Source organism: Echiichthys vipera (genome assembly GCF_963691815.1).
Source record: "Echiichthys vipera genome assembly, chromosome: 16".
In the NCBI taxonomy this organism is placed as follows: Eukaryota; Metazoa; Chordata; class Actinopteri; order Perciformes; family Trachinidae; genus Echiichthys; species Echiichthys vipera.
In genome coordinates this window covers 28324608-28336157 of record NC_139841.1, presented here as the reverse complement: position 1 = coordinate 28336157, position 11550 = coordinate 28324608, and the positions used below count along the sequence as shown (strand labels likewise).

Sequence of the window (11550 nt, the reverse complement as noted above, 5' to 3'; positions counted from 1 at the left end):
TCGTCTGCACCAGTGGAGCCACAGAAAATGTGTTTGCAAACGTTTGTATGATTTTTATTATTTTTTCTCCTTTCTCAAAGAAATAAAAGCAAACAAATATCTAATGTTTTTATGGTTTTAACAAACAGTGTAAGACGGCTGAGCATCGCAGAGATTTAGAAGTTTGTGCCGTTTATCAATTAAATTAATTTCAGTTAATCCAGAAAATAAACTCTTAACTAAGTTCAGTGTTGTGGTTTCAGAGCGTTCCTGAATTAAAGTGTAAATGCAAATAATTTCAATAGAAACCTCAAACTTCTCTGTTTTTCTCAAAGTGTCAAGATGCAGATCTTTGTGAAGACCCTCACGGGGAAGACCATCACCCTGGAGGTGGAGCCCAGCGACACCATAGAGAACGTGAAGGCCAAGATCCAGGACAAAGAGGGCATCCCTCCGGACCAGCAGAGGCTCATCTTTGCTGGTAAACAGCTGGAAGACGGCCGTACCCTCTCCGACTACAACATCCAGAAGGAGTCCACGCTGCACCTGGTCCTGCGTCTCCGTGGTGGCATGCAGATCTTCGTCAAGACCCTGACAGGCAAGACCATCACCCTGGAGGTGGAGCCCAGCGACACCATTGAGAACGTCAAAGCCAAGATCCAGGACAAAGAGGGCATCCCTCCGGACCAGCAGAGGCTCATCTTTGCTGGTAAACAGCTGGAAGACGGACGCACCCTCTCCGACTACAACATCCAGAAGGAGTCCACGCTCCATCTTGTGCTCCGTCTCCGTGGTGGCATGCAGATCTTCGTCAAGACCCTCACCGGTAAGACCATCACCCTGGAGGTGGAGCCCAGCGACACCATTGAGAACGTCAAAGCTAAGATCCAGGACAAAGAGGGCATCCCTCCGGACCAGCAGAGGCTCATCTTTGCTGGTAAACAGCTGGAAGACGGACGCACCCTCTCCGACTACAACATCCAGAAGGAGTCCACCCTCCACCTGGTCCTGCGTCTCCGTGGTGGCATGCAGATCTTCGTCAAGACCCTCACGGGGAAGACCATCACCCTGGAGGTGGAGCCCAGCGACACCATTGAGAACGTCAAAGCCAAGATCCAGGACAAAGAGGGCATCCCTCCGGACCAGCAGAGGCTCATCTTTGCTGGTAAACAGCTGGAAGACGGACGCACCCTCTCCGACTACAACATCCAGAAAGAGTCCACCCTGCACCTGGTCCTGCGTCTGAGGGGGGGAAACTGAGTCCTGCTGATCAAAGTCTCAGCTTCTCCTCTGGTGTTAAAACCGCTTCAGCTCATTCAGTTATTTTTTTATTTATTTTTTTCTTTGAATAAAGTTTTAAAGCGTTCCTGAGTTTTGCTGCTTCAGTGTTGAAGTGTTTTTGGCACAAAGTTAAAATCTAAAGTTTGTGTTTGAAGTGAAACGCTGATGTTTAAACGCTGACGCACGCTGATGTTTAATCATCTGAAGCTGCTGCTGTTCAACTGTTGATGATAATAAAGAAAATGGCTTCTTCTCTCAAAACCTGCTCACTTTATTCTTTCATAAGTTCTGTTGTTGTTGTTGTTTTATGTTTTAATCTCAATGTGAAGAACGTGCTGCTGCAGATTATTCTCTATTTAAAGTTGTTTTTTTTCCCCAGTGTTGAAGAAACTTTCAGTTTATTTTGAGGGAAAGTTTAAAAAAAGCTTCTTCAGTACGAGAGAATGTGAAAATGTCCTTAAAATAAAAATATACATTAATGTTTCTCATGCATTAAAATCAGGAATTAAAACTATAATTCATATTAAATCAGCCATTAAAAACAAAATTAACATCAAAATTAAATGCGTATTTAAATTGATGAAAATCTTTTTTATTAGAATTAAATAAATTAAAACGAAAGTAAATAACTCGGATTAAAAACAAAACTAAATACTTAAAATTAAACGAATACAAGTGAATTAAAAATTTAACTAATGCATTAAAAGTGAATTAAATACATAAAATCTTATTTTTTTAAAATTAAATTAAAACAATGCAAATAAAAACTAAACTTCAGATTTAATAAAGTAAAGTATTTAATTATTTAATAAAGTAAAGTAAAGCTGTAATTAACGTAATAAAGGAAGAACAACATTAAATAAGACGTGTGAGTGAAAACAGACGGTTTAAATGCTGTTTTATTAATTTCAGGGTTTTACATCAAAATGCACAAAACCAGCGTGAACGTGTGTTAATGTTTAAATGAATGAGAATCAAACAGTTGTGACGCAGCTTAACGGGTCAGAGCGGGTCTTTACAGAGCGGGTCAGAACGGGTCAGAGCGGGTCAGAACGGGTCAGAGCGCGGCGTGCCCTGAAAACAGGTGAAACCAGGAGAAAAGGTAGAAAACACACCGAGGGACGAGTCTGCAACATGTTACACCTGTGTGTGTGTGTGTGTGCTGTGAGGTCACACCTGTACTGTGTGTGTGTGTGTGTGTGCTGTGAGGTCACACCTGTACTTCGTGTGTGTGTGTGTGTGCGCTGTGAGGTCACACCTGTACTCCGTGTGTGTGTGTGTGTGTGTGCTGTGAGGTCACACCTGTACTCCGTGTGTGTGTGTGTGTGTGTGTGTGTGCTGTGAGGTCACACCTGTACTCCGTGTGTGTGTGTGTGCTGTGAGGTCACACCTGTACTCCGTGTGTGTGTGTGTGTGTGCTGTGAGGTCACACCTGTACTCCGTGTGTGTGTGTGTGTCACAGGACGGTCTCTGCACACGAGTCACCGAAGTGAGCGTGCACCTTCTCATCCAAGTCTCTGTGTGTTCCAGGGGGAGGCAGTCGGTCCTGGGGGGCGGGGAGGCGGCGGTGGCGGTGGTGGTTGTGGTGGTGTTTTCTGGAGTAGAAGCCCGAGTCCTCGCGGTCTGAGTCCACCTGGATGCTGACCTGGGGCGGGGGCGGGCGCGGCGGCGGCTGCAGGTGTGGCGGGGCGTCCCCGGGGGCCAGGCTGGAGGTGTGGGAGTGGGCCGGGGAGTCGGGGCAGGAGATCTTCAGGTGCAGAGTGATGCTGCGGAACCGGTCAGGTTACACGTTTACTCTCCATCACACACACACACGCATACAAGTACGGACGTGCACACACACACAAACGCACGCACGTAAAGACAAACACACAAGTACGGACGCACGCACGCACACACACACACGCACACACGCACGCACACACACACACAGACAAACACACAAGTACGGATGCAAACACACACACAAGTAACACCTGTACTCCGTGCATGCGTGCGTGCGTGCATGCACGGAGTACAGGTGTTACTTCACAGCACACACACACACACAAACACACACGGAGTACAGGTGTGACCTCACAGAACACACCACACACACGCAAACACACACACACACACACACACACACACACACACACACACACACACACACACACACACACACACACAACACACACACACACACACACACACATACACACACACACACAAACAGAGCAGCAGCGGTTAAAAAAACCAAATCAATAATCAAAATAGTGATAAATTAATTTAATAACTGAAACTAAAGATTAACACGTGTCTCATTCTTCTGACAGTGAAAAATAAAATACAGACATAATTCAGATGCAGCTCGATATTCTGCTTTTTGTGTTTATAGAACAATAACATCAGATTTAATGTGAAGAAGTGAAATAAAGTATTTATAAATATGTGATTTACCACGGCTGAGGTGCAGGAAGAGCTGTAGGAACACACGTTCATGGTTAATGTTACGACTAAGCTGCAGTCGCTTCTTCTGCCGCATTTCACCCACAAACACAATCATTCAAGTGAAATTACAGCGTCAAATCGTCTTTTTCTGCACTTTGATCATCAAATAATCCATTTTTTCTGTAACAACTATTAACGGAGAAATCCAGGAGAGTCGCTAACAGGCGGACGTGGCTAACAGTGGTTAGCTCGGGGCAGCACGCTGAAGGCATTCAAAGGTCTTTTTTAACCACTAATGCTGCTGAAAATAACAGCAAACCTCTGCAGCAGCATGAGAAGAGTCCCTACACACACAACAAAGCGTCATCAGCGTAGTTAGTGAACCAGAGCTGGACAGAGACTTTTCCAGTCACCTTCTCTCCTCTGGTCACAGGTGCAGACGGTTCCTGTTCAAAAGTAACAGGTTACTTATTTATAAAGGTAAATAACTGCAAAACTAACACGCTACTTTACTCTTTACACTATAGACGAACCAGAATCACCAAACTCACACCAGTCAAACTCGGCAAAGCTGAACAAATATGAGTCAAGATGTTTCCAGAAACACGCGTCAGTGAACGGTGCACATGTCAAATGAGAGCGTTTGGTGAAAACAGTTCGTCTTAAGTCCCGACTAAAGCTGCAACTTACGGTTATTTCATTAATTTTATACATTGATTGATTCGTTGTTTGGTCTAAAATGTCAGAAAATGTGGATCAGAGTTTCCAAAAGCCCAAGACGACGCCCTCAAACGTCTTATTTTGTCCGCAACTCAAAGATATTAAGTATGCAAACGTAGTTAGAGAAGCCAGAGTTTATTAAAAGAGTGTTTTAAAGACTTACCTACTGGCCCCTGTACCAGCTCCTCTCATAGTAAAGTCCATTACAGTGGAAGGAGCCCATTGCTGCTTTGTTGTGTGTGTAGGGACTCTTCTCGTGTGTGTGTGTGTGTGTGTGTAGGGACTCTTCTCATGCTGCTGCAGAGGTTTGCTGTTATTTTCAGCAGCATTAGTGGTTAAAAAAGACCTTTGAATGCCTTCACCGTGCTGCCCCGAGCTAATCACTGTTAGCCATGTCCGGCTGTTAGCATCTCTCCTGGATTTCTACCTTAACAGTTGTTACATTAAATAAAATTCTGTGTCTTATTTGATGAGTGAAAATGACAGTGGGATGATTAAACGCTGTAATTTCACTTAAAGAGATGAATGAAGAGTCGTTCCAGGGGAAAACGGTAGAAATGAGTTTAAGTCAAGAAGGGAATTTAACAAGAAACAACCAAAATCCCATCAGGATGAACCCCCCGGTGCGTTTATTTGGATAAAGTGAAAGTTTCACTAAATAAGAAAAAAGCCCGACCTGCAGAAGAAACAACTCTAGACTGAAAACAGCCTCGTGCAGTTGTTGCTAAGCAGCACTTTCTCCTACTTTAACTGTACAAAACAATCCAGATCAGACACCATCCTCTCACGTGTGTGTTCTGTGTCTATGTGTGTGTCTACGTGTGTGTGTGTGTCTGAAGGCGGCGGAGTGGTCGTCCCAGCCGGAGTGTGTGTCGGGTGGGGAAAGCAGGTCACTGTAGGGCACGTGCAGTTTCAGCACACAGTACCTGCGGTCTAACTCATTCTGATCGGACGTGACTGTCGAGTACGGGTTCATCTCCTGCAGGAAAACACACACAAGAAGAACATGTGCACAACACACACACACACACACACACACACACGGACACAAGAAGAACATATGCACAACACACACACACACACACACACACACACACACACACACACACACGCACACAGTTGATAGAGGTGAACAAAAAGACATTTGTAAACTATGGAACATGAACAGTTTCATCTCTGGAGGTTGCTCTGGACCATCGTCGTGTTTAGATCTCAACAGAACGACGGTGCTATGCCACGACTGATCATCTCCTTTTTTCAAAATATAACACAATACTTTTGTTTTTCGACATATTATATATATTATATTTGTTTTTCTTGGCTTCGTTTTTGGACACACTTCTTGACTTTTATCATCAAACGATGCCCTGAGTGGTTTAGACGCACTATCCTATGACGGATTTAAGCATTTCTTGGACTTTTTCCATCACACTACACTGACTTTTTATGACTTTCCTGAAACTGTTTGACTTTATTTAAGAGCATTGAAACAAAGAAATGACTTTTCTCAACTTTCAAACCAATAATACCATGCCTGGTTTAGACACGCTATCCTTTGACTGATTTAAGCATTTTTAAAATATATTTTGACTTTTCCAACATATTTACACTGTCCCCTTTTTCTTTGGCTTAGTTTTTGGAAGAACTTTTATGACTTTTCTTGACTTTTATCTTCAAATTTTGCCACGACCACTTCAGACAAACTGTCCTTTGACTTATTTAAGCATTTTTTGGAGATTTATTTTGACTTTGATCAACTTTTTCGACATTTTCCGCTTAGTTTTTGATAAAATGTTTAACTTTTTTTCAACAAATGATGCCATGACTGCTTCAGACACACTATCTATGAAGGATTTATGCATTTTTTGGAAATATTCTGACCTTTTTCAACATCCTATACCATGAGTGTGTTTTTAGAAGTGTCCACTGTGAAATGTCTAAAGATGTAAAATCTGTGTCCAGGAGCAACATCCACCAGAAGCTCCATCATCACTTCATCACTTCATCACTTCATGTGTCACATTCAAACATTCAACCAAAGTGTCACATCAAAGGGCCGCTGTACTCACAGTCAGAGGTCTGGTTTGGGGTGGGGGGGTTAGCTCGGAGTGTGTGGGGCTCTACGGCCTCCACGGGGATCTTCACTGGAGGGGGGGCAGAGCTGTTGGGCTGAGGGGCACAAAGAGGAGGCGGTGGGCATGCAGGACAAACCGGGGCTTTAAAGGATCAGACTCATGTGATCTGTATCTCTGTGATCTTCCTCTGGGCCGCAGAGCTCCACGATCTCTCACGTGCACACTAACGTACGCTTCAGTTAAACAGCGTATTCCTAATAAGACCTTTTTCTGAATGTCCTGATGAAGTAACGGGAGAATATTCTGATATTATTTGGTTTTTATAGAAGCAACATTAAAAGTTTTTTAGATCAATTAAAGAAAGGAGACATTTTGAGTTAATTCTGCTGTTTTTAACTCGTGAGAATTTTACAAAATTAGTCAAAATTTAGATTTTTTTTTCAGTAAAACGACGCAGCCGACACATAAAAGAGACGAAAAACGTGCATTCTCCTGTTTTTCCTCTCATCAGTGGAATAAATAACACATTCAATGGGACGATCATAGTTTTTTTTGGTAGAGCGCAGTGAAAAAACAGACATTTTGACTTATTTCTGCTGTTTTTAACGTGTTTTGTCGTGCAAAGAAAGAACAAAGTCACTGATATTTATTAAAGTGAAGGCTTGAATTCTGAATAATAGTTTTTTTTGGTAGATCGAATGAAAACATGACGTGAATTTCCTGTTTTTTCCTTCTTACTTCTTGAAAACGAGCGTTTCTTTGTACTCGCGGACTCGTCTGAACTTTACTTTCTCATGTTTGTTTGCTTCTTTTATGGTGTTTTTATATTTTGTGCATGTAAACACATCAATGATTCACACTGTAGTTTGTTTTGACTTCCAGGTTTTTTCAATGTTTAACATTTGAAATAACATTAATAATAAAAAACAATAATAATAAATTAATGTATCAGTTCAAATCACAACCTAAAAGACTTCTGTCTGGATCAGACATAACTCTCACCACATCCACCTTGATTCTGCTCTTGATACATCTCTAGTGTTGCTTTTATTTATGTGTTTTATAAATGTTTGAAAGGCGTCTTTGAGTGTGTGAAAGGTGCCAACAAGTAAAATGTTTTATTATTATGACTAATTCAACAAACGCCCTCCATGAGAGTTCCTGATTTTGGTCTTTTTTAGAGGATTTGTGGACAGAAATATAGAAAAGCATCAGCCCGACCCTTTAACCACCACGCTAACGCTAACAGCAGGAGCAAACAACAGCAGGAGAGGACGACACACACACACACACTGATAGAAGGAGGCTGTAGTAAGTGTTGTACAGTGCCTTTTCAGCAACACTGTGGGACAGAGAGGAGAAGAGTATTAGTCAGAGAGAACAAACCCAGGACCGACACACCCACAGCACACGGAGCGGCACATTTAAAAACATGGTTAACGCGGAGAGAAGAAGAATGACGCTCGCAGTAGCAGACGTTTGTTCCCCCCTCACCTCCTCGTCGCTCTCGGGCTCCACCGCCTTCTTCTTCATCTTCTTGGTCTTGTCGTCCTCCTTCTTCTTCTTGTCTTTGTCGGGCAGGATGTCGTCCAGCCACGCCAAGTCATGCTGCGAGAACATCAGATCCAGAAGCTTCCGCACGACCATCAGACCCAGGATCTACACACGCGCAGAGGGAGGAAGAGTTCAGACGCTTCACTGCAGTAAAAACACTGAAGACTACTGTAACACACTCACCATCACTGGGAAGATGATGGCCAGGAAGGTGGACTTGAGGATCCAGAGGACGGCCAAACAGACGATCTGGACCAGGGTGAAGAGGTGGACTCGCCTCAGAGGGACGTGTCGCAGGAAGGAGAAGTCGGGCTGGTGTTTGGGCGGCATCAGGTACAGTTTGATGCGCTCCCAGAACTGCAGCACAAACACACACAACACGTTCTCAGGTGTTGGCCCGCCCCCCGCCGCTGAAACAACGCTCATATATAATATATATATAAAATACTCTTGTATTTGTACTTATGTTTAGCTTCTATTTTATGCGATTCTATTTCCCTTTATACCTCTCATCCATCTGGTAAATCCTCCCTAAGGGCGCACTCACACTGTGCCTCCGTCCCGTGTCCCAACACGTGTCACAGCTAAAGTCTGGTTCCTTTGACCAGTGTGAGTGCAACTGTACCACGTCTAGGAGCGGCACGCTTGCCGTCCACGGCCCGTTTGGGAGAGGTGGGCTTTAGTAAAGCACGTTTGCACGTGTACGAGCACGAGCGTGCACACGTGTACGAGCACGAGCGTGCACACGTGTACGAGCACGAGGCCTACGACGGTTCTGAGGTCATTTCCTGTGCGCCTGTTGGGACGTAGAGAAAAGAAGGAGGGACCATGCGCGGACATTTCAAACAATGGCGGTGAAAGGTTCACGTTGGTGTGATGCGGAGGTGGAGTGTTTACTGCAGATTTGGTCGATGAAAAGATTCAAAAACAGTCGACAAGACGCACAAAAACTCCGAGGTCTACGGAAAGATCTGGAAACAAAGCCACGCATCGCCATGACGTCATCAATGCGTGTGACGTGTTACGGCGTGATGACGTATAGGCAGCAAGAAGCATTCTCCGAGGCCCAGGTAGTGTGAGTACAAACGGGCCTGGAGGGGGGGACAAGTACCCTTAAGCACGGGGCACGGGACGGAGGCACAGTGGGAGTGCAGAGGACCTACCTGGATGCCACTCAGCGAGGCCACTCCCATGTAGAGGAACACTCCGTAGAGGACCGGCATGGGGATGTACTGAAGTAAAAAGAACAGCAGTTCAAACATAACATTAAAGGATACGTGAACGTTAAAGCAACGTTAAGCATCGACTAACTTACCTGAAGCACCGGAGCGAGGAAAATGGACAGTCCGGTCAGGACGAACACCAGAATACCTGTCAACCGCTGCTCCCTGGAAATAAAGGATCACATGATGTTAAATGTATACAGTGGGAAAGATTCACACACACACACGTACGCACACACACACACACACACACACGTACACACACACAGACACGTACACACACACACACGTACACTGTCAGGATAAGAAGAATACCTGACTCCGAGGAACTGCGGCTGCTCTCCAGGCGCGCTCGACTCGCTCTCCATCTTCAGGGAGTCAATGTGTGCGATGGAGATGACGGTAGCGGCTACGTACCAGGGCAGACCCATGAAGGAGCACGCCGCCATCAGCACGCCCACCCAGAACAGGTCCAGGTGGTACCCACAACCTTTCTGCAGCCAAGACACGGACGAGACAGGAAGTGGAAAATCACAGTTCGATGATTCCTCTGACTGTACTTTCCCCTCTCAGGAGGCTGCGTCTGACTTTACGTACAAAATCTCTCATGTCTATCATTAACTGTCATTTATTTATTTATTTAAAGTTAGTAAGACATATCTTAAACATTATTTTAGGGTTTAAATCCAAAAGTCTGTCATATAGGTGCTTTTTGCTTTTATACCAAATCGTCGTTACGCTGCGATGTCAGGCTAAACAGATACAGAACATCACAAATTCATAACTATAAGAACTGACGCTACGATATCTCCAGCGTCCTGATTCCTGCGTTATTGTCCCGTAAACACGGATTAAATGTGACAAAATTGATTGATTGTGACAAAAAGTCAAACGATTGTGTCAAAGAAGTCGTAATATTTTGAGAAATAAATCGGAAGATTGTGGCAGAAAAAGTCGTAATATTTCTAGAGAAAAAGTCAGAAAACTATGAAAAAAAAGAAGAAATATAGAAATATTTCAAGAAATAAACTCGTAAGATTGATACAATAAATGTTGAATTTTTTAAGAAAAATAAGTCAGAGGATTGTGACAAACGTCGTAAAAAGATTGTATCAAAAAAGTTGTAATATTTTGTGTAAAAAAGTCAGAAGATTGATACAAAAAAAGTCTGAATTTTTGGAGAAATAAAGTCGCAAGATTGTGACAGAAGTCACAAGGATAAAAAAGTCATAAAAGATTGTGTCAAAAAAGTCGGAACATTTCGGAAATAAATCTGAAGATTGTGAATAAAAAGGCGTAAAAGATTGTGGAGGAAAAAGTCGTAATATTTTTAGAGAGAAAGTCGGAAAACTGTGAAAAAAAGTAGAAATATTTAAAGAAATAAACTCGTAAGACTGATAAAAAAAATCGTAATATTGAGGGAAAAACGTACTATTGTGACAAACGTCGTAAGATTGTGTTAAAGAAGTCGTAATATTTTGAAAAATAAGTCAGAAGATCTTGACAAATGACAGGACAAGAAATAATAAAAATCATTTATGCCCTTTCTGCTCAAGTCTGTGTGAAAAAGTGAACTAATTAAGAACTAAAACCAATTCACTAATTCATTTCAGGAAACTGCGATTTCCTCTGATGTCCCGAAGATCTCAAGAGCTCGAAGTCGATCGGATGGACGTAAAATCCAAGGACAGACGGACAGAGGGACAGACGGACAGAGGGACAGACGGACAGAGGGACAGACAGACAGAGGGACAGAGGGACAGACGGACAGAGGGACAGACGGACAGAGGGACAGACGGACAGAGGGACAGACAGACAGAGGGACAGATGGACAGATGGACAGACGGACAGAGGGACAGAGGGACAGACGGACAGAGGGACAGACGGACAGAGGGACAGACAGACAGAGAGACAGAGGGACAGACGGACAGAGGGACAGACGGACAGAGGGACAGACGGACAGAGGGACAGACGGACAGAGGGACAGACGGACAGACGGACAGAGGGACAGAGGGACAGACGGACAGACGGACAGAGGGACAGAGGGACAGACGGACAGACGGACAGAGGGACAGACTTCTGCTCCCGGTGGATTTTACCTTCAGCTTGTTTTCTTTGCGGTTGACGATGACGGCGCTGATCTGCTGGTCCATGAAGATGAGGATGGTGACCAGGAGGGCGGGAACGAAGCTGGCCACGTACCACCACCAGGGGTTCTTACCGAAGGGCATCACCAACCAGCCGCGGTCGGGACGTGTGGGCTGATCACACACACACACACACAATAA

General features: G+C 44.1%; 2 protein-coding genes across 2 annotated transcripts in view; one reads left to right on the top strand and one right to left on the bottom strand.

Annotated features, from left to right (window-relative positions):
• Nucleotides 1-1515, top strand: part of ubc (ubiquitin C) — a 2521-nt gene extending 1006 nt beyond the window's left edge. Inside the window, exon 2 of the mRNA XM_083930279.1 lies at nt 315-1515. Coding sequence (XP_083786405.1) covers nt 322-1239 — 918 coding nt within the window. The 5' untranslated portion in view covers nt 315-321 and the 3' untranslated portion in view covers nt 1240-1515. The remainder of the gene's footprint in view (nt 1-314) is intronic.
• A 1201-nt stretch (nt 1516-2716) lies between these two features.
• The window catches only part of slc4a5b (solute carrier family 4 member 5b), a gene marked incomplete at its 3' end in the record, with an annotated part of 36397 nt that continues 27563 nt past the window's right edge, over nt 2717-11550 (bottom strand). The window contains exons 18-25 of the mRNA XM_083929536.1: nt 11362-11523; nt 9578-9756; nt 9355-9427; nt 9203-9271; nt 8223-8396; nt 7980-8144; nt 5337-5389; nt 2717-3026 (exon numbers count right to left, since the gene is read on the bottom strand). Of these exons, the coding sequence (XP_083785662.1) occupies nt 2717-3026; nt 5337-5389; nt 7980-8144; nt 8223-8396; nt 9203-9271; nt 9355-9427; nt 9578-9756; nt 11362-11523 (1185 nt within the window). The remainder of the gene's footprint in view (nt 3027-5336; nt 5390-7979; nt 8145-8222; nt 8397-9202; nt 9272-9354; nt 9428-9577; nt 9757-11361; nt 11524-11550) is intronic.